Source organism: Rhinopithecus bieti, unplaced genomic scaffold (assembly GCF_001698545.2).
Source record: "Rhinopithecus bieti isolate Rb0 unplaced genomic scaffold, ASM169854v2 scaffold_18504, whole genome shotgun sequence".
NCBI lineage: Eukaryota > Metazoa > Chordata > Mammalia > Primates > Cercopithecidae > Rhinopithecus > Rhinopithecus bieti.
The window spans coordinates 1,341,104-1,363,737 of NW_016809260.1; the positions used below are offsets into that span (position 1 = coordinate 1,341,104).

Here is a 22,634-nt window from a genome sequence, read left to right on the forward strand (position 1 = left end):
GTTACACTTAAAATTTTTGCCTGTCTAGCGGTATGTAATGTATTGCATTGTGATTTTAATCTTATTCATCCTTTTGTGTCTGTTTGTTTGTATCGCCATTTGATGTATGAAGAAACTGAGGTTTATTTAAAAGATCAATGTTACTTGTTCCCAGTCACATAATTAGTAAATAGAACCCATGTTTTCTCTTTTCGAATTCAGATTTCTTCCCACTCACCAAGACAAATAATGCTTCGGTTTCTGGCCCATTTCTCAGGAAGGCTCAACCTTCCCCAGATCACCACCCAATAACTAAGAACCTTGACTTCAAATCTTCTTCCCTCATTTCCCCACTGTGGAGACTTTGGGCACTTCAGGCGGCCGGAGGACTGCACAGCAGCCCTGCATCTTCCTCCCTTCATACCCCACTACCCACCCACCCCTACTCTCACCCTCTCACTTCCCTATCTGACTGCTTTCTATCTGCCTCTATTTCCTTTCATAAAACCCTCTACTCATCTTCTGCTGACTAGACCCTCATCTAATCATTTAAAAAGGAATAATATCGAATTCGTGTGTATAATGTATGAGAAAATGTATAATGCACTGTAAGAATCATCACCTGTTAGCTGTTATTATTAATATTACTTATTAATACTATTATTTTTAAGCACTTCAACACAAATCAGTGGTGTGATCATAGGCACTCAATGTTTTTGATCCTCAATTTTCTCATCAGTGAAAAGGCGTAATAATACCTATCTTATGAGGTTGTTTGGAGGATGGAATGACATATATATGTAATGTGCTCAGCACAGTGCTTAATGATAAGGCGTGCTCGAAGACGTTTAATTTATGTAACAAAAAGTCATCTAGTGCTTGCTATGTACCAACCACTTCTAAGTACTTTTTCCAAATATTGAAACTTTGTAATAATTCTCTATGGTAGGTGTTATTATCTCCATTCTACAGACACAGACTGAGGCAGAGAGTTTAAGCAAGTGGCCGGACGTCACAGCCAGTACGTGGCAAAACAGGAATTCTAAGGGATTAAGCTCTTAGAATTCGCACTCCATGTCCAGCTCCTGTCCAAATATTTATTATTACTTATGAGAAAACTCTGCAAATTGCAAAGCTCTCTACCACCAAAGATTAGCACCCTAGGGCAAAATGAGCCCTTTACCACTCCCTCGATGCTCCCCAGCGCTAAGTTCCCAGCGGAGGTTGCAGTGAACCCAGATCGCGCCACTGCACTCCAGCCTGGGTGACAGGGCGAGACTCTTGTCTCAAAAAAAAAAAAAAAAAAGCGAGTGAGTGGAGCGTAATTACCCTCGCCAATAGCCCGTAACCACCGCGGCCGCCACTCCCCTTTTCCTGGCCTCGCCCCTCTCCACCCACGACTGGCTCCGCCCCTCGTCCCATGCTGCGACGGAAGACGAGCCAACGCCTCGCGGGCTTCCACGTACGCACTCCAACCCTTGTCCCCGGAGGAGAACACATCCGGGTCACGGGAGCCGGTGTCTCAGGCTCCGCCCCTTCCCCACCAAGGGCTAATCCCCACTTCCGACCCTCATAGTCCTTTTCCGCTTCTCTTTCACCTCTCCAGGTGCGCCCCTTGGCGCCCCTCGTAGGAACCCGGAGGGTAGCTCTGATCCCGAGTCGCCCACAGGCGCGAACCTGCTCTGCCGTGTATCTTTGCGGGGCGGCCTGCGCTGAGGCCTGCCGCGCGCGGTGAGTCCGCGCAGACCTGACCCTGCGTCTTGCAGCTCGGTTGAGGCCGCCGCCGACTTCTCGGGATGCCGCGGCTGGGGTACGCGCAGCGCTGGGCGGCCGCCGCGGGCCGTTGGGGCTGCAGGCTGTTCGCACTGCTGCTGCTGGTGCCTGGACCCGGAGGCGCCTCTGAGATCACCTTCGAGCTTCCTGACAACGCCAAGCAGTGCTTCTACGAGGACATCGCTCAGGGCACCAAGTGCACCCTGGAGTTCCAGGTATCAGGGGCCCAGCAGTCCCTGGGCCCCAACTCGCGGCTCCAGGGTTGGGGGTTTAAGTTGAGGGATGGCACTTTCCTGTCCGTGTTTCCCTGTTCTTAGGCTAATTCAAAAATCGCTTCCAGGTAGCTGATGCCCAGCATTTGACTTTCCTCTAATAAACCTGGAGTGAGAGATGTTAAGACCGGATGTTAAAATGTATGAATTCCAGAAATGCTCCCTCTAGCATTTCTTTCCATTCTCATATTTAAGGCCTATTGAACTTTCTTCCTTAAAAATATTCTCTTAAAGAAAATCATTTATATTCTATAGTACCCAGTGTCAACTCTCTAATCCACACTTCCAATTTAGTTGAATTTGAAGTATTTTATTATACTACCTTCCAGAGATTGACTTTGACTTCAGAGAGCTTGTATAGACATATATAGTCATAAAATGTTAAATGCAACAATAAAGGTACACACTAGGTATAATGCTGGCAGAAGACAGAAGGATCATCGGGAAATTTAGCTAAGGAGCTGATATTAGAGCTGAGTCTGCAAGATAAGTAGCCGTTGCTCTACAAGGGAGCAGAGGAGAGAAGAAGGGGCCCTAGGCAGATATGTTCACGACAGTTCCAGCAGGCCTGAAATTAGCCTGAGCTATATTGCTAATATTTGTGCATGACATTGAAATACACTGAATAATAATAGTTTTGTGACTATAGTTACATATATTAATAGTCACAAAACTATATATTATTAGCTTTAATATAAAGCTATTATAATAGCTTTGTGACTGTGAGTCCAAGAGCTTTGGGGGCAGTTTGTACTAGTTTGTCAACATTATTTATTGGTAACAGTGAGATGGATGATTTGCTCTTGGTCTTGGTGAGACCACACCCCCAACGCAGAGCTCTGTTGTTGAGACTAGCTCCATAGCAGGAATATGCCTTTGTGACCAGCGAAATATTTAAAAATGTGGTCAAGACTCCATTTTGTGTTCCTTGGTTCCAGGGTGTTTTGTTTGTACACTTGGGTGGTTCCAGATCTGAGAGAGTATGTGTCTGGCCACAGACCTAACAGAGGGAAGACAAAGGAGCCCACACCTGACCTTTTCAGACCTCTTGCTGTGAGACAGCCTTTGGCTGTGATGTTTTATATTCTTTTTCTTTTGGGACTCTTTTCGGTCCTAAGTTAAATTCTTAACCACTTTATTATACGACCTCCCAGAGACTGATTCTGACCTCAGAGAGCTTACATAGACATATATAGTCATATAATATTAAAAACTGTAGATTTGTGACATTATAACATACCGTAATAAACTGTAGATTTGGGACATAACATACCGTAATAAAACTATAGATTTGGGACATGATAACATACCGTAATAAACTGTAGATTTGGGACATGATAACGTACCGTAATAAACTGTAGATTTGCAAACACTGTCATTTTGAGCCCTGTGACTCTTCTTTAGCAAACCCCGTTGAACTGCACCGTCAGTGCAGATGTAAAGCAAAGACTTGTTCAGAGAATTTCTGGTAGTCTGGTATTTTGGGAACATAGAACGAGGAAGGCTGTGAATAAAAGAGGTTCTGAAGCTACCTGGGAGGAAGAACAGTGAGTAGTACACCATTGTTAACAGATTGTGATTTTTCTGCAGGCCACAGGTAATTATCAAGAAGCTTTTAAGTGATTGCTCAATGGGGAATGAGGAAAGATGGGGAGATTGGCACCCCTCCTTCCCAGGAGACATTTGGCATCATGTTAGAAGGGCAGCTACCTGCATCTAGTAGGTAGAGGCCAGGTATGCTGCTTAACGTGCTGTAGTGCACAGTACAGTCCAGGGTCCTACAACACAGAATTATTCAGCTCAAAATGAAAATAATGCCAAGGTTGAGAAACCCTGAGTTAGAGGGAGAAGATAGTGGGTAGTGGGAAGACCTTTTAGGAAGCTGTGGCAATAGTCCTGTCTGGATTGTGGTTTAGGAATGCGGTGAATTTGAGAGGGGCAAAAAGATTGAGAGATTTGTGTGATCGTATGGATAGATAGGGACACTTAGTTTGGGATGATCCTCAGTTTCAATAGTAGGTGATTGGACAGGTTTCAAGGGATACTTAACAAGATTACTTGTTTTAAGTTTGATGGAAGAGAAGTGGGGTGATGATAAGTTCTGGTCCTATTCAGTTTGTATGTATGTGTTTGATTATTCAAAATACAATGGTCAGGTATGAATAATTCAGTATAGCAAAATGAAATTATTATTATCGGCCGGGCGCGGTGGCTCAAGCCTGTAATCCCAGCACTTTGGGAGGCCGAGACGGGCGGATCACGAGGTCAGGAGATCGAGACCATCCTGGCTAACACGGTGAAACCCCGTCTCTACTAAAAAAATACAAAAAACTAGCCAGGCGAGGTGGCGGGCGCCTGTAGTCCCAGCTACTCGGGAGGCTGAGGCAGGAGAATGGCGTAAACCCGGGAGGCGGAGCTTGCAGTGAGCTGAGATCCGGCCACTGTACTCCAGCCTGGACGACAGAGCGAGACTCCGTCTCTTAAAAAAAAAAAAAAAAAAAAAAAATTATCACCTGGAGAAAAGTTACTTTTGGTGAGGATGGGAATTGGTAAATCCCCAATTGATAAAACACTTTTATATCAAAACATTTTATCTGTATATTAACATTTATATATTTTTACAGTTTCCTAAGTGCATAATTATTTTCATTTGATTATCAAAATGATCTGTAACATAGTTCAGTTAGTATCTTCTCTCTTAAGTGAGAAAAGGTCACACAGGTCACAGATCCTTCTTTTAAATCCACAGTTTGAACTCTGTTCTACTGACCTAGAATGTCAGTATGCTAACCAAGAGGGTTCAAGGTTGAAAATAACAGTCTTGTGCTACCATTCACATGGTGGTTTGGGAACCCTTCACTCAACCCAATGTCTCTTCCTAATCATCTCTTTCACAAGTGTATACGTTTCCTCTGTTTCTTCACCTCTCTCCACTCCCTCTTTCTTCTTACTCAGTTCTTTCTCATGTAAGGAAGCCTTTCTCTTTAATCCTTTCCCCCTTTTGTCTCTTAAAATACTTATCCAGTTACCGCAGGAAAAATCTCTCCCTCCTCTCTTCGTACAGCCCAAATGGCTGGAAGTGTAACTGATTAAGCATAAGCCCTTGAAAGTAGTTCTGCAGTTCTGTTCAGAACTACCTCCAGCCTTCCATTCAGTATGTTTGCCCTGAAGTACTGGCTTTCTAAATAAACAGACTTGTCGTCCTTTATGTTACTCATTTTTGCTTTAATCACAAGTGTTTCAACAATATTTTGTTTAATCAGTTATGTGTCTCCTGAAAACAAGGTTGTAAATGATTATATACTTTTAGAATAGCCCACTCTATTACTCAACTTGTGTAGTTCAAAACAAAATATATATCAAATTCCATGTAACTGACTGTAAAAAAACTTAATAAACACAATCCACTTGTAATTTGGCAGTAAAATGAACTTAAGTCTATGATAGAAGTATGAATGGGGTGTAATCCTAAGGACTGGCCTTTCACTGTGTGTGTGCTTGGATGATGCTAATAGGAAAGTGGGTGAGAAAATTTTCAGAAGGGAAATATTGCAGACAGTAAGCTTAGAGGTTAAGAATATGACTTTGGAGTTCAAGTTCTGCCTTTCCCACTTAACTGGATGAATACTCTTAAATGGGTCGCATATTTAACATCAGTTTTTCAGTCTGTCAAATGGAAGGAAGAAAGTCTTTTGTAGGGTTGCTGGGAAAATTAAGTGATCTAATAGATCTACATTAATTAGCAGAGTTGTCTGGTTAGTTCAAAGTGAATAAAAGTTGGAGGAAACTTGTTCAGTTTCTGTAAAGTTTAGTTGAAGTAAAATCTCCTCCCAACTTCCATCCACTGGTGAAAATTAAAAAATGTAAAATTGTCTGTGATAGTAAAAGTCCTTTGCCCATTTCCTTATTGTCATTTTATTAGGAAATCTGATTAAATCTGATTAATTTTTCAAACTTTTCAAAGTAATTTTTTTTTTAATCTCTTACAGGTGATTACTGGTGGTCACTATGATGTAGACTGTCGATTAGAAGATCCTGATGGTAAAGTGTTATACAAAGAGATGAAGAAACAGTATGATAGTTTTACCTTCACAGCCTCCAAAAATGGGACATACAAATTTTGCTTCAGCAATGAATTTTCTACTTTCACACATAAAACTGTATATTTTGATTTTCAAGTTGGAGAAGACCCACCTTTGTTTCCTAGTGAGAACCGAGTCAGTGCTCTTACCCAGGTAAATAAAAAAATCAGCAATATAATGTTGGTATATTTAAAAGGAGGAAAAAAGCATAATTTAATATCATGCACTAACTGATGAGCATGTAGTTTCGAGACTAACAATCTTTAAAATCTATCTTAATTCTTACATAGTAGGCATTTCACAGAGAACTTCAAACTTTTATAGTGAAAAATAATGTTGAAAGATTTTGTGAACTTTTAAGTGTAAAGAAAAAGAGGCACTAAAATAGGAGGAAGATCACGAAGGTAGAAACATCAGTGGTGAAAGAAGTTTGGGAAGGCTGAGCAGTGTTCCAGTCTTCTGAAGCGTTTTCTTTAATCCCTGAGGGAATGTTGCTGTCGTACTCAGGCTGGTATAACTGGAAGCAAAATGATGCCTACATTAGTAGAGAAATAATACCACACGATAGCCTTTATACCATTACTTAGTGTTACTCAAGCTACTGTAACAGTAACTTGTGCTGTAACTTTAGGTGAAATATTGAAGATTAATGGTAAGTCATCTCACAAAAATAGTTACAAAAGCTAAATTCGGATTTATTTTGGAGAAATAGAGAAAGCGTAAAAAATTCAAACCCAGTGAACAGCTATTGCTTAGGTGATGAGGACTGCTTTATTTCTAGTTCAAATACAGCAAAATCCAAAATGCTTCAAAATTCAAAGCTTTTTTAGCTCCAACCTGATGCCACAAGTGGAGCTGATCTCATGACACATCATTGAACATATCATATACAATTGCCTTAAGGCTACATGTATAAGGTGTATAGGAAACATAAATGAATTTCATGTCTAGACCTGGGTTCCATCACAAAGATATCTCATTATGTATACATAGATATTCCAAAATCTGAAATTCCAAACAATTCTGGTCCCAAACATTTTGGATAAGGGATACTCAACCTGTATGGTCTTAGATCATATCTAAAAGTTACTCAATTAGGCATGAAAAGAATTATTTACCACTTATTTGTTAAAATCTTAAACCGGTATTTTAGCGTTCCCAATTTCTATTTAGTCTCTTGGCCAAAGTCATGGTGAAAGAGACAGCTTTAAGAATGTGTAAAAGCCTTAATTCATAAACCTGTTGTAAGAATTAGCAAGATACTCTTAATTTTAGAAATGTTCTCTTTATTTTAAGGTCCTGTGTGAAAGACATTTTGCTTTGTAAAATGATATTTCTTTGGGGCCGTTACCTTAACCTGTGTCCATTGCTTCATAAATTTTAACTTGTATAAGGTGAGACTTGTTTTAAAAACCTAAGTGGTTAAATACAAGAAATGAATGGTAATAAAGCAGTTAGTATCATACCCTTCTTTATCCATGCTACATTTTTTATTTTTCTTAGTCTTATTTTCTACTTTCAAAAGATAATGTCTCCTATAATAGGGATAGTTACAAAGCAACTTTTCATACTTTAAAATGGAAAATTACCAGCTAGTAAGTTCAGAATAAAATTACCGGCTAGTAATGCAGAATAAGTGATAAGAGTTTTACTCTCACCATTTTTTACCCATTGATAAAATGATAGATTTAGAGTAGGCAATGATCACCAGTCACTACTAAAACCATTAAGTAAAAGGCTGGTGGGGAACTTAATACTGAGTAGATCAGAGTGAATGATCTTTCACAAATGGAGAGACAACTAGACATTATGTGCCTTATGAATAATTTGCACTACACAACACTGACTACTAGGCGTTCCCACCCAGAACATTGCACCTGAATCCCATCAAGTCTCTAGCTCTAAATGCCCGTTTATAAGAAATACAGAGGATAAAGGAATGGCATGGGAATGCAATCAGCAAAATCCAATAAGTGGGAAATGCCACAGGATAGGGGTAGATGGCAAGGAAAAAAGAAAAAAACAAGGACAAAAGCCGAAAGATTAACGAAGACTTATATCAGCCAAATGATTGTGTTAACCTTACTTGGATTCTCATTGGAAAACCAATTTTGAAACAATAGGGGAAATTTGAACACTATTTCCTGACTTTAAGGAACTGTTTTAAATTATTTCATGTGTTATAATACTATTGGGGTTATGTTTTTAAAAAGTGTTACCTTTTAGAAATAAAATATAAAAGTATTTGTAGCTGAAGTGATAAAATATCTGAGATTTGCTTTAAAAATAATCGGGGAAAATACATGGGGAATATAGATGAAGCAAGATTAGCCATATGTTAATCTTTATTGACATCATGGAGGTTCATTATACTTTTCTCAATACTTTTGAATACGTATGGAAGTTTTCACTGTAAAAGTTTTTTAAAAATCACATCTCAGGCCGGGCGTGGTGGCTCACGCCTGTAATCCCAGCACTTTGGGAGGCCGAGGCGGGCGGATCATGAAGTCAGTAGTTCGAGACCAGCCTGACCAACATGGTGAAACCCCATTTGTAATAAAAATACAAAAATTAGTTGGGTGTGGTGGAGTGTGCCTCCAGTCCCAGCTACTCAGGAGGCTGAGGCAGGAGAACTGCTTGAACCTGGGAGGTGGAAGTTGCAGTGAGCCAAGCAAATGTTTCATTCCTAGGGGCCCAAACAAAGCAAGGAAAGCAAAACGTCTGACTCTTCTAATAGGTTAATGCAGTTTGTTGGCTTCATAATTTCTTACATTTTTTAAAAGCACTTTAATAGAATATTTTAATAATTATTCCTTTCATACTTATTTTGGCAGAACTTCATTAAACGTTATTTTCTAATGCCTATATTCCTTAACTAAAATTAAAACAAACTTAGATTTGTTTTTAAATACAGGTTTGTTGCATAAAATAATACTAAAACATATATTTTACCACTAGGATTAAGTTTGCAGCAGTAGAAAAATACTAAACCATGGTATACAAAAAACCTAGTCGCTTCACCTTTCTCAAAACAGACAGTATAATAAATGTATAAAAAGGCAAGCTGTTATCAGCTAAAGGCTCACAAAGTGATTACACAGTGAAACTGAAACTTGCATCCTGTTGGGAACATACATTGGTTTAGTTGACTGGCATGAGGGAAAAGGCTGATTTAACAAATAGATAAATGTAAAAAAAAAAAAAAAAAAGTCATTCCTATTCTTATATATCCCTTTCAGATTTAAAAGTTACCTAACGATTTTGATGTTGTAGCTGTTTTAAACATAGTTCAAATAACTGACTAATTCGGCCTTTTTTTTTTTGTACTGTGCTTTATTTTATAGATATTTGGGCTTTGATTTATATTCTCATTATTGATGAGCTCACTGCCATTGTCTTCCTCCTAATTTTTGTTTAAAGAACTTGGGCTGGAAATTCTGTAGTCACCAACCTTAGCTGATAAGTATTTCTGCTATTGTTAGCTTAGTGTTCCATCTGCCCCCTTACTGATGCCATGGCTGTGACATTTCAGTTGGGGAAAACAGCTGCTTCATGAGATCTCTAGCCTTAACAGTTGTCCTAGTGAAAATGAGCAGGGGGGTTTCATTGCAAGGACAACTGGCATAAATGTATGAATGAATGCCAGGTTAGTAGCACGTTAGTCAAAAGAGGAATTGAGATCAAATTGAAAGAAAAGCTGAATATGATAGATGAAGTCTACAGAAAGTATCACACATACTGACTGAAAATATTTCTCTGCAGATGGAATCTGCCTGTGTTTCAATTCACGAAGCTCTGAAGTCTGTCATCGATTATCAGACTCATTTCCGATTAAGAGAAGCTCAAGGCCGAAGCCGAGCAGAGGATCTAAATACAAGAGTGGCCTACTGGTCAGTAGGAGAAGCCCTCATTCTTCTGGTGGTTAGCATAGGGCAGGTATTTCTTTTGAAAAGTTTTTTCTCAGATAAAAGAACCACCACAACTCGTGTTGGATCATAACTACGTTTTGAGAATTGATGCACCATTGCCACTGTAATATTGCTGTCCTCTAATCAATTTTAGGTACTGAAGAACTTAATATTGGCAACATTTTTAAAACCTTACTCATACACTTGTTGGGAGGGATGTACAATGCATATCCCCAAACTGGAAAGGACACCATTTTTTATTTGTAAAGGTGGAAAAACTTTGGAACTCATTTTGGGCTATTCATGTTAAATATTCAACACCAATGATCTACTCTGTTCTGGGTTGTTTATATCTACTCTTCGCACACTAAACCTTGGTGTTTTGATTCCTTTTAACCATTTAAAACTACTTTCTTATAGGTAGTTGATATTTTAAAAACCTTAGATTTAATGTCTACATGTGTTAAAGAGGAAGAAAATTGCCTTTTAATTGTTAATAAGAAAACCAAATGTGATGAACTGTAGCCCAAGCCCTATTCTGCACTGTTGAATTTTATGGAGGAAAAAAAAGTCTACCATAGGAATGTTAGTTAATATTGATACATCATAGTAAAATTTATTTCTCACTAGCTTAGAAAATGTCAGACTTTTGTTTTTGGAGTTTATGATTTATAACCAGCTATGCTATTTTTTCATAAAGGCATTTGTAGCACACACAAAACAGTATGTTTCAGTAGCATAAAAGAGTTTATACAGGCCTTAAATATCAGACTGTTTGTAACAGGTGGAAATATTACAGAATAATTTAAGACACTACAATGGGGGCAAATGAAATAGGAAAATTTTTAGTGAGTTACCCGTACTCATTACATTTTCAGTGCTTTTACAAAGAAAAAAGGTGATATGTTTAATTTTAACAGTTTAATTGGCTGGCTCTTGCCCTTACATGACTTTAATGTCTGTGAGTCATTCCCAGCTGAAATTAACAATTGTTAGTATTAGTATCACATAAGTGCCGTACATTTTGTCCTCATGGGTGTGATGCACTGAAAAGTTAGTTGCTTTCCTTTTTTCTTTTTTTTTTTTTTTTTTTTTGTCTTGCATATTTTATTTCTGTAGTTTCTGGTTAGCTACCCTAAAGTGATTAAAAAATTTAGAATGCTATGTGTTTCCTATTTGGTAATCTTCATTGACTGTTCCTTATTTAATGACTATTAAATAGTGCATATTCTATAGACTATAGGGTTTACATTGTGTTTGCACCTTATAACTTGTATAGATTGAGCTGATTGAAATAAGATTTTGTTCCAAGTATTATCTGATAGAATACAAGATGATTCAAAATTATATAGATATTTAAAGCTTTTCTGCTGTTTTTTTTTTTTTTTAATTGCAACTGCTTTTCTGCCATGCCTCTCTTCCCTACCCAAAAGTGATGAGTTCTGAACAAGACAAGACGGTCATATTGTAGAGACTTTGACATGTGATACCATGGAATACTGATTGGATAGCCAACCTAGTCACTTACCAATACTGACTAGAAGTTAACTCTTAATTCTAAGCTATCTTAAAATGCATATATATACTTCTTGCATGGAAGAGCAAAACAAATTCAAGTTGTCATACTTGGTAATTTCAGATGCTGCAGTATAGCAAAGAGTGAACATGTTTTCAACCCTTTAATTTTTTAAGATGTTTGAAGACCAACTAACTACTCCTTAATATTTATCAATGGATTAAGAAGTTTAAGATTTTGCAGATTTATCAATTTGGGTTTTTGTACTGAGGTTGTCTTGCGGCTTTATAAGTGTCCCTTTATATTTAAATTTGAAAGTTTTAAGCACTGATGTTAATGTGATCGATCAGCATGGGCAAATGTCCTTTTCTGGTTGCCTCTCTATGCTATTGTGTTCAGATACTTATACCATAATTAAACAGTAAGGTATAGATCTTGCTGAGTTTGGCATAGATAGTGCACTCATTTAATCTGTGCCTCTAAAAACTTCAGAATATTAGAATATTACCACAAATAATTTTTGGTGAAACTATTGAGATATTAAAATTTTTGAAATCACTGCTGTTACCTGTTATAGAAAATAGTGTGGGCTTAGTCTAGTCTCTGTGTAACTGGTTACATTTTGATGGTTGTCTATACTCAACTGGATATGTATATGTAAATTAGAAAATACATACCTATCCAGACATAAATGTTAAGTAACATTTTTTTCTTCCTCCAACTACATAATTTGTAGCTCATCATCTTTCCTTAATCCTTTCCTAACTTGTTGCAGCAGTTTGAATTTCCCAAATATTTATGTTTGGACATAATGGCTCAGAATACATATTTGAACATCATAGTTGTATATATTTTTAAAGTAGAATAAATAATGGAAAGCAACTTGATATACAAGTTTATACTAAAATTTCAACTGTGTGAAGATACATTTTAAGGTATTACTTTGCTAATAATCTACACATTCTTTTTTCTATTAAAGAAACAAATGGTTTGTGGTTCACAGCTTTCATCCAAGCTTGGTGATAATCAACTTTGAAAATACAGTGGACTGAAAAGCAAATTTATTCTTTCGAAAATTTCATTTAAATCTCTGTACTATGCATTTTTGTTTCAGTTTGTAAATGTGTAACATTTGTAGTTAAATAGGACAAAGGCCCTATGACTCTTGTTTTCAAAAAATTAAATTAATATATAAATAATTCAGAGGGGTTTTTCATTTACTTTTGAAAAGAAACTTCTTTAACAGGATTGCACCTATCAGTTTCTTGTAGAATAAAAAAAAAATATTTCAACAAACTGACTTCACTTGTTTCTGTCAGGATTTAAATCTTTCTATAGCTCCTTATAAACTTAAAGCCTGGAGTACAGTTCTGTAATGAGAGTGATTATTTATTTGGTATTTTATTAAAATATCTGAGGGACTGTCCAAGAAAGAAGGTGAAAGAGAAATACCACATCTGTACTGCCTAATTGGTAACCTCTTTGCATTCCTTACGGAAAGTTTGTGTAGGTGAAAAGCAGTTAAATCATCATTTGCTCTAAAGAGGTCTTAATTTTTAAGTAAATTAACTTTAGGTTGTATAATACCCAGTTGTATCAATGTTTTTCTTAATGTAGTCAGAGGGGACAGTCTGGTTCCTGGGCACAATTCTCCAAAAACAACAGGGAAATAACTCTAAATATAGGTTAACATTTATTGAATGTTTACCTTGTGCTAGGTGCTGTGCTGAGTATTTGTATTGACACATTTAATCTTTGCAATGTTTCCATGAAATGTATTATTTCCATTTTACAGATGAGGAAACTGAGGCATAGAGGGGTTAAGAAATCTCATATCACACAGTAATTGGCACAGTTTGAATATGAACCATAGCAGTCTGGCCCCAGAGCCCTCTTTCGCAAGCACTATGCAATATTGCCTTACAAAAAACCAATTAAGGATAGTTCTCTGAAGGCTTAGCTATCTTGAATTCACTACAGCTCAGTAGCGGTTCAGTGCTTTGGCTTTGAAGTCACAGCCAAGTTCAAGTCATGGTTGTGTGACTTTGGATTTTATTAACTATATATTTCTGTTTTCCATCTGCTGCTAAGGTGATGCCATCTGGTATAATGAGAATGAAATGAGATGTTTATTAAACACCGAGGATCAGTGCCTATCATATACAAGCATTTAGTAATTATATTTTTTATCATTAGTCTAATTCTGGTCTCTTGATCTTTCTTTAGTTCCTAAGGTCCTTACTATGGCTTCTATTCATGTGGCTCTTACATGAACAATACATGACACAAATACAGTGTTTGAATGTCTGTCATGCACATGATGGTCTGCTAGAAGTTTCAAAAATGATTAAGACCGGCTGGACGCAATGGCTCATGCCTGTAATCCCAGCACTGTTGGAGGTCCAGGTGGGCGGATCACCTGAGGTCAGGCGTTCAAGACCAGCCTGGCCAACATGGTGAAACCCTGTCTCTACTGAAAATACAAAAAGTAGTGGGGCATGGTGGCGCATGCCTGTAATTCCAGCTACTCGGGAGGCTGAGGCAGGAGAATCACTTGAACCTGGGAGGCAGAGGTTGCAGTGAGCCAAGATTGCACCACTGTAGCCCAGCCTGGGCAACAGAGCAGGACTTGGTCTCAAAAAAAAAAAAAAAAAAAAAAAAAAAAAAATTAATAAGACAGTCTGACCTCCAGGAACATAACCTAGATGGTGTAGATAGGATAACTGTATGAGCAACTAATGTTACACAGGTAATGAAGCAGAGTGGACTCTAAGGGTCTAAGGTATTTACAGGGTGCTAGAGGAAGAAGAGAATATATAGATCAAAAGACTTATTTCTTAGGGAGTTTTACATCATCTCCCCACAGTGGAAGCCCTGGTTATGTGATTATGCCAGTAATTGAGTGGTTTAATCTCCAGTTTAGGGATATGGGTATTAACCAGTCCCTCTTGCTACAGATTGAAAGACATATTCTTTAATTTTCTTAACAATAAAGGTGATGTTTGATCTCCTGAGTAACTTCTCCATCTCAGGAGTTTCCAAATTCTGGAGGAAAATACAAGGATGTTGTCCTATTTTTATCATTAGGAATCAGCTTCCTTCCTGAAATGTAGATACAAAAGTGACACTGGTCTGGCATATGCTTATTAGTGCTGGATGATTCCTAATGATCACTACTATCTTGAAAAGGCAACAGCATAAGAATTTGATTAATAATGGTTCAAAGAACAAAGTCTACGCAGAATTTCATCATTCTTTTTGGTGTATTTCAGTTATTTTTATAGATACTTGTGTATTGTTTAAAGAAATTGGTATTGTACTTTCTATAACAAATTTTTAACACTTTTACATTTGTGAAATCTATCATATAGAAGAGAGCATTTAGCATGTACAATTTAATGAGAAATAAAATTATAAAACAGATACTCATATATCCAATGCTCAGGTTAAGAAATGTAACATTGCCAATACCTTAGAAAGCTCCTATGTATCCTTTCCTGGTCAGTTTCCTGAATCACCCCAAGAGAGAGAACCAATATTCTGCTTGTAATGCAAATAATCTTTTCTTTGTATTTTTACCAGTTAAGTATACTAGTTCTCACGCTTTTTAAAACATAATTTCTAAACCATCATAAACTGATACTTTCATAAATACAAAATCATGTACTTGAATGTATTGGCACTGTCAGATTACTATCAGCATTTCTAAATGTTTATGAATGTTTACTCACTTTATGTGCTTACCTCTCCATCAGCCAATGACAGTTGATCAATATGGATCAATATGGGACCACACTTTGAGTAGTACTGATGTCTGCATTCCTTAAAAATAGTCAAAACAGGTAGAAGTAAACATTAATAAAATTTAATAAATAGAAATGTCACTTCTTTGTGACTTGCTGAACAGTTAGTACCATCCATGATGATGCACATGACTATAGTTTTTGTTACTGTGTTTACTATTAATATTACCACTGTTACGTATTTCTTCCGTGAAGGCATTTGGAGCATTCCACCTTTTTTGCTATTTTGAACAAAGCCACTATGAATATCCTTGTATATATGTCAGGTTGTACGTGTGTATGATCTCTGGAGAATACATCCAGCAATGGCATTGGTGGGTCATAGGCTATGTATATCTTCAGATTTACTAGGTAATACCTAACTTTTCCAAAGTAATTATGTCAATCAGTGCTTTCACCAGCAGCATTAAAAGGTTCCGCATTTGGTATTGTTAGACTTTAAAACTTTGGAAAATCTAGGCTTGTAATGGTACCTCATTGTTGCTTAATTTGCATTTCCATGAGGTTATTTTTTTCTACAAATTTATCTAACATTTGGATTTCCCCTTTTTGCAAAGTTGCTGTTTAAATCATTTCCCCATTTTTAACAATTTTATTGACTTTTTTTGGTTAATAAAATTCCTTCTTATACTGAGACTACTTAATCATTTGGTTATAACTATTTCAAATATCTTCTCACAATTATTTATCTTTCTGCTCCTAGTGAAATGTATCCATCTTCTCTATTTTTGGTGTTTTTGTGTCTTATTTAAAAAATAATTCCCTCTCCTTAGGTCATGAATATCTTCTGTAATGTGTTCTAAAATATGTGTAGTTTTGTCTTCCACTCAAACTGAATTTTGTTTTGTGGGTGAGGGTAAGTATCCAGGTTCTTTTTTTTCCCCTTGCTTCTTGAAAAGTCATCTTTCTCAATTGGTTGAACATGCCATTTCTGTCATCTATGAAATGTTCATATTTACATGAATCTATTTCTGGGCTCTCTTTTATTCCATTGATCAATTTGCCCATATATCAGTAACACACTGTCTTAATTACTAAAGCTCTTAAAAGTCTTGATATTTGGTAAAATAAGTCTTTTTATACCTTGTTCTTCAAGATTTTGGCTGTGATCATTTCTTTGCACTTTTATACAAATTTTAGAATTTCAACAAAACAAAATTGTTAGGATTTTGATTGGGATTGTATTTTATCTGTGAACAAATTCTTTACAATAGTACATTTTTTGGTGAGTTAATGTTGTCTTTCCATTGTATCTTTGAATAAAGTCTTATAATTTTCTTCATAGAAATACTGTATACATATCATATATTTTGTTTAAATCTTTCTTGTATCTTTATGTTTTTGATGTGTTCGGATAAGATGAGAATCTAAGTTTTAATTTTTGTTGGTTTGTGGAACTTTTTTAAATTGGATTTTTCTATTCAGCAGACCTGTGGCCTACTCACTTAACTCCATGGGTCTCATAAGTTCAATATCTAGGCATTTTGTTATTCGAGTTACACTGCAAAGTTTTTTTTTCGATGTATCACTGTACTATTGATCCATAAATATTATTTGGAACTATAATTTCCAAACATGAATATTTAAGTTTTCCTTTATTGTTGATTTTTAACATAATTGAATTTTGATCAGAGGATATATTCTCTATATGATTTAAATTCTTTGAAATGTGTTAATTGTTGCTTTATGGCATAAGTGGCTGGTTTTTATAAATTTTAGGGTGCTTGAAAAGAAACTTCTACAGTTATTTATGTTCATCAATCATTTTAGTCATGTTCATTAATCATTTTCAAGTCTTTGTATCCTTAGTGATGATTTTTTTGTTTTGGTATATGTCTCTTGGTTACTAAGATAATTGTGTTAAAATCTAGCTAGCATGATTTTAGATGTGTCCATGTGATTCTTTCAGTTTCTCTCTTTTTCTATTTTGGGGACATATTGGGATACAAATGTATAATTGTTGTATTTTCCAGGTTTACTGAAAGAAGCTTTATCATTACAAAATTATCTTTATTTCCACTAATAAATTTTGCCTTAAAATTAATTTTATTTGATATTAATGTAGCTATACCAGCTTTCGTTTGACTAGCACTTGTGTAGTATATCATTTTCCACAGTTTTACTTTCAGCCTTTATGTATATTTATTTTTTAGAGGTGCCTCTTATTTATATCATATTGCTGTTACTATTACTGTGTGTCCTATCTGTTCTGTGTTTCTTTTTCTCTACTTTTTTTTTTTTTGATAGTTTTTGTTGTTGTTGTTGTTACTCCTTTTTTTCCTCTAGCTATTAGATCGGAAGTTGTGTATATTTCTGTTCATGGTTATTCTAGAAATTTCATTACGCATCTCTGACTTACCAAAGCCTAAACTTGCCCAGACTTCTGGGCAGTACAGTAGCCTTAGAACACTTTAACTCCATTTACTGTCCTCCCAGCTTATATACTGTGGTTGTCACGTATGTTGTCATAAATGTAAGTCTTTAAATGTAAGTCATTACTATTGTTTTATATAGTTAATATTGACTTAGATTTACCCACAAATTTACCGCCTTTCTTACTCTCTATTCCTTGCTGTGTCTTTGAGCTTCCATCTGGAGTAATTTTTCTTTTGCCTGAGTATATGTTTAGAATTTACTTTAGTGCAGTTCACCTGGTGGCACATTTACTTTGTTCTTGTTTTTTGAAATGTCGTTATTTTGTCTTCTTTTTGAGAGACTTCCCCCTGCCCCCTGCTTGACAGAATTCTAAATGGATGGTCATCTGGAAAGGTAAAGATAACTTTCTGTTGTATTCTGACTTCCATTGTTACTGGGAAGAAGTCACCTGTCAGTCTATTGCTCCATTGAGACTAATCCATTTTTTTCCTCTGGTTGCTTTCAGGATTTTCTCTTTGTAATTATTATTATTATTATCATTATTATTATTATTATTTGGAGTTTCATTATGTTGTATATAAGTGAGGATTTTATTGTATTTTCCCACTTGGGCTTTGTTTGGCATCTTGGACCTGTGGGTTGATACGTCAGTTCTGGAAAATTCTCAACCATCATTGATTTGTTCAAATTTTGTTTAGAATCTTACATCTGTATTCATGAGAGATGTTGGTCTGTGGTTTTCTGTTTTTGTAATGTCTTTTGTCTGATTAGTATGATACTAATGCTGGCTTAATAGAATGATTTCACAAGTATTCCCTCCTCTTGAATTTTTTTGAAGAGTATGTGTAGGATTGGTATTATTTCTTCCTTAAATGTTTTGGTAGAGCTCACTTTACCATTGAAGTCACCTGGACATGAAGTTTTCTTTGTGGGAACATTTTTCACTATACCTTTAATTTCTTTGATAGATTTAGGGCTTTTAAAATAAAATGTTTCATCTTGACTGAGTTTGTCTTTTAAGGATTTTTTCCATTTCATCTAAATTGTTGAATTTGCTGGCATAAAGTTGTTCATAATCTTTCCTTAGTAACCTTTTAATAACTGGTATGTCATGTTACCTCTCTCATTTCTAATATTGGTAATTTGCATCTGGTCTCTTTTTTCTTAACTTACCTGGCTAGAAGCTTATTGATTTTGAAATCTTAGTAAACCATCTTTTGGTTTTATTTCTGGGGGAATAAAGTACCATAATCAAGCTTAGTAATCCTTTTTCTTACCTTCCTCCAGGATTTTGACTAGATGGGATTCTTTGTCTAATGAAGTGACCTAACCTTCATTTCTACAGAATGGAGCCATTGATCGGCCTGTCTTGTTGCAGTTTTCCACTGACTAGGACTGTTAGCACTAAGGGGCATTCCGGTGAATTTCCTGGTTTCCAGATACAGCCTTCTTGTTCCCATTGTGTAACAGAAACAGTTTTCCTCTGATAACTGGAATTAGCTATCCTGGCCAGTCCATTGAGCTGCTTTTCTGTTAGTTTAATGGCATGAGGAACCTCAAAAGGCCAGGGCCAGTCTCAGCTCCTAAATCATCAAAACGTGATTCTTTTTCCTGAAGGAAGTGTTCCACTCTTAGACTCTAGAATTTCTAAACCCACGAAGCCCAACATTTTGGGAATGGGAAGCAAAAATTATTCATGTAGATTCTTAGGTATGCTATTGAACAGAAACACTCCTTCTACCCTTTGGCTCTGAGACCTGTGCATCCTGGTAGTAGGGAGACAACTCCATATATTGACTGCATATTAAATTAATGTACCACATTCTATAGGATAGCACCCTACCTTTTCATGATGTTGCCTCCCAGATACCTCCGTAACCGAGCTCTCATTTTGCCACTCAACCATTCTATCAAGCTAGCTACTTCTAGGAGAGAAAGCATGTGTTAAAACCATTGAATTAACTTCCATTGCCATAAACTGTGTACCTGGTTGGAAGAAATGTTTTTGGGATTCTTATGTAATGGATAAAACCCTCAGAAGTGTGAAGAATATTAGTGCCAGTGGAAACACTGCAGGCAGAGAATGCAAATTCATACCTTGAATGTGAATTATCTTTGTGAAGACAAAGTGCTACCTATTTCTTATGGAAATTGCCCAATGTAACCATCACGTTACTGGGTTGCCAGCAAGTCTCATTGAGAATAATGCCATATTAGGAACCAGCCTTGGAAATATAGTCACACTTCACATTGTTGCCAGGTTGGACACTCAGCAATGATAGTAGCCAAATAGTGTAGGTGAGGAGAAGACCATACTATTGAACGTTCACTCCATCATTGCTTTGATGGCCGCTTGGTACGTGGGCCCATTAACCAAGCCCTGGGTTGGCTGGAGAAAGACTGACATCTACCAGACAATTCATCTTGTTCCCCTTATTACTGAAAATCTTCTCCACCTGATGTATCCTATTAGGCACTTATGTGGGACATGAATATCTTCACATGCCCTCACCACTCCAAGAGGGTTAGGCCTGTCTTGCTGCAGTAAGCCTCACTGACAGATCTTTTACAAATTTTCCATTTTGTTCTTTCCAAGAACCTAAAAGCTAGATGATCCATTAGACACTGCCTGTAAGTCAGTATATTTATCAGTTTGTCATGTCGTCCCCGCCTTTCTTGAATGTGAATAACCAGGTATGTAGCTAGCAGTTGCCCACTAGGAAGATTCCCTGTCCCCATTACCAATGCATGGATCTGAAATTGTCTCACTTCTTTACATACCTATAGTCCCAGATTAGACTATAAAATCTCCATGAGAACTAGGACTGTCTCCTGTTCACACAATATCCCTAATGCCTAGCACATAGAATGTACTCTAACCATGTGTGGCGTGAGTGATTGATGCATTTTCTTGAACATTTGGAGAGAAAATGTTAAGCAATTAAACTTGTAACCAGTTTAAGATTTTTTTTTAGTACATGTGACTGTATTATGAAGAACAATGCAAAATTTGGAGCAATTTAAAAAGATGAAACAGTTCAAGTAAATTTGCCCATGACACTAGTGACTTCAGGCTCTTTTATGTATGCAACCTAAGTGATGAATAGGTAAGTATGTGTTTATGGAATCTGTCATTGGTGGTATTTCAGTGGAAAGATTTGAAAAACTCTGATTTTGAAGGGTTGCCAGAGAAAGAGGAACAGGCAGAGGAAACTGAAAGAAGAATTTTAACAAGCAGGATGAGCATAAAGGCAAAGTGGGGTTGTCAACATCAAGGAAACAGTGTTGGGAGACAATGGTCAACTCTGTCAATCGCCAAAGAGAGACTCCCAGGAAAAATGAGGGCAACAAAAGTATCAATGAATTTAGGAGGCCACTGCTTACCCAAAGAGTTTAGGTAGAATTGTTGGGAGGTGCAGTGGTTGGAGAATCAACTGCATGAATAATGAATTGTGTTGACACTGTACATAATACGGTATTTCTGACTACATTGTGGCATTTCACCAAGTAATTACTACCTGAAGTGCCTCCCTTCAGTAAGCCATCCTGTTGCTGGATGGGGAAAGAGAAGGAGGAAAGAATTCTTAGCTTTACCTGTACTGTGCTTCTGAGACCCAGGTATGAACCTTCACTTCCAATTTACTATCCATGGTCTGATCCGATGTTCAGTAACTGGGTTCTCCTTTGGCAGGGAGTAGGTATTGCCTGAGAATTAAAAGGGGAGGGGAGATTTCTGAACTGGAGCTCTTAGGTTATGACTAGGATTGGGTGCTTTGAGGCAGCAATGGAGCTTTATAAGGCTTCTTATGCTTCATTTACCTAATTGCTTTTTTTTTCTCTCCTGATACTCAGTGGAGTTCCAATCTGTTCCGTTGTGGAGAACGAACCTGAGAAAAGGGATCTTTCTCAGGGTAGTTTTTGGGGGCAGGGGCGGTTGTGCTGCACACCCTAGTCAGGGGTATGGTTGGCTGCAGTAGTCAAGTGAGACAGCCGCAAAAGGACAGGAGATGTCGAGACTATCTTAGGGAACCAGGAGAGTCCCTGTGCCTCTGAAGGGTCTAGGGTTTGGTCTGTAAGGAGCAAACGGTGGAATTCCTTTCTAGATTTTTCTGGGCCTCGAAGTCTGGTTTTGGGGGTACATGCCAAAAAAAAAAAAAGGGCAGGGAGAGTCCACTAGCCTCGGTGACAGTTCCCCATTGCGGTTTCCCCTCCTCCACCCTTCTTTGCGAGCTCCTTCCTTCTGCCGAGAGGTATCACCCACATTCACCCTGACTCGCAGCTGGACCGCCCCGGCCCGGAGCGCCACGTCCCGGGTGGGGCCCGCTGCGGCAACGCGGCAGCCCGGCGGGGAGCGGCCCCTCGGGAGCCTGGGGAAGCGGCAGGGCGGGCGGCGACCTCCAAGGGGCTAGGCCAGCGCGTTTCAAAGGCGTGGGGCGCCTGCTGCCCGCGACTCGCGCCGTCCCGACTCCGCCACCGCGGCGGGGAGCAGGCTGCGCGGCGCGGGGACTGGGTTGCGGCCCGCGGCGTGGATGAGGCCGGCCCCAGCCTCTAGGACGCCCGGGGCAAGACCGTCCAGCCGGCCTGGGGCGCTCGGCTGGGCCGGAAAGGAAGACAGAAGCGCCGCGGGCTGACCGTGGGCGGCCGGGCTCTCGCTCGCCCTGCCAGGCAAGTACCGGGCGCTCCGGCGGCGGCCGCCGGCGGAGGGCGCCGGTGGGCTGGCGGCCAGGGCGCCTGCGCCTGCTCTCCAGCCCACCCTTACCGGACGGCGCGGGCGGGCGCGCGGGCGCGCGGGCCTTTTCGGGCTCTTGGGGTTACTCCGAAGGGAAAATCCGCACAGCTGTCTGCCTTTCTGTTTCATTTTGACTAGAAAACCCATTTTCGAAAAGACGCCTCAGAACCATAAGCAAATAGCCCAGAGTCTTAAA

The 22,634-nt window shown here is 38.1% G+C and overlaps 2 protein-coding genes across 8 annotated transcripts; one reads left to right on the forward strand and one right to left on the reverse strand.

The window, feature by feature from the left end:
* The first annotated feature begins 1,390 nt into the window (after window positions 1-1,390).
* Window positions 1,391-13,113, forward strand: TMED7 (transmembrane p24 trafficking protein 7). The gene is made up of 3 exons (XM_017888997.1): window positions 1,391-1,967; window positions 6,014-6,259; window positions 9,869-13,113. The coding sequence occupies exons 1-3, from the start codon at window positions 1,776-1,778 to the stop codon at window positions 10,103-10,105; spliced, it is 675 nt and encodes a 224-aa protein (XP_017744486.1). The 5' UTR covers window positions 1,391-1,775; the 3' UTR covers window positions 10,106-13,113.
* Window positions 6,273-22,070, reverse strand: LOC108540017 (uncharacterized). 7 transcript variants are annotated; one of them, XM_017889002.1, is made up of 7 exons: window positions 21,977-22,070; window positions 21,529-21,596; window positions 21,304-21,414; window positions 19,553-19,631; window positions 15,275-15,352; window positions 7,458-7,520; window positions 6,273-6,623 (listed from the first exon to the last, which is right to left on the reverse strand). In XM_017889002.1, exons 4-7 carry the CDS (start codon window positions 19,613-19,615, stop codon window positions 6,486-6,488), a joined length of 342 nt encoding a protein of 113 aa, XP_017744491.1. In that variant the 5' UTR covers window positions 19,616-19,631; window positions 21,304-21,414; window positions 21,529-21,596; window positions 21,977-22,070; the 3' UTR covers window positions 6,273-6,485. The 7 variants fall into 7 exon arrangements, 5 of the variants coding, with proteins under 5 accessions (XP_017744491.1, XP_017744487.1, XP_017744489.1 ...); XM_017888998.1 differs by having other exon boundaries at window positions 19,553-19,634; XM_017889000.1 differs by having other exon boundaries at window positions 19,553-19,634; window positions 21,971-22,070.
* Window positions 22,071-22,634: the final 564 nt, after the last annotated feature.

Bases quoted from the DNA above. Each gene is read 5' to 3' on its own strand.
- TMED7 (XM_017888997.1), top strand. From the start codon at position 1,776: ATGCCGCGGCTGGGGTACGCGCAGCGCTGGGCGGCCGCCGCGGGCCGT. The intron at 1,968-6,013 runs GTATCAGGGGCC...AATCTCTTACAG, and splicing joins AGTGCACCCTGGAGTTCCAG to GTGATTACTGGTGGTCACTA. The intron at 6,260-9,868 runs GTAAATAAAAAA...ATTTCTCTGCAG, and splicing joins GAGTCAGTGCTCTTACCCAG to ATGGAATCTGCCTGTGTTTC.
- LOC108540017 (XM_017889001.1), bottom strand. From the start codon at position 19,615: ATGGTTGAGTGGCAAAATGAGAGCTCGGTTACGGAGGTATCTGGGAGG. The intron at 15,353-19,552 runs GTAGGGTGCTAT...ACTATTTTTAAG, and splicing joins GGAGGCAACATCATGAAAAG to GAATGCAGACATCAGTACTA. The intron at 7,521-15,274 runs GTAAGCACATAA...TTAACCACTTAG, and splicing joins TGTCATTGGCTGATGGAGAG to GTTTTTAAAACAAGTCTCAC.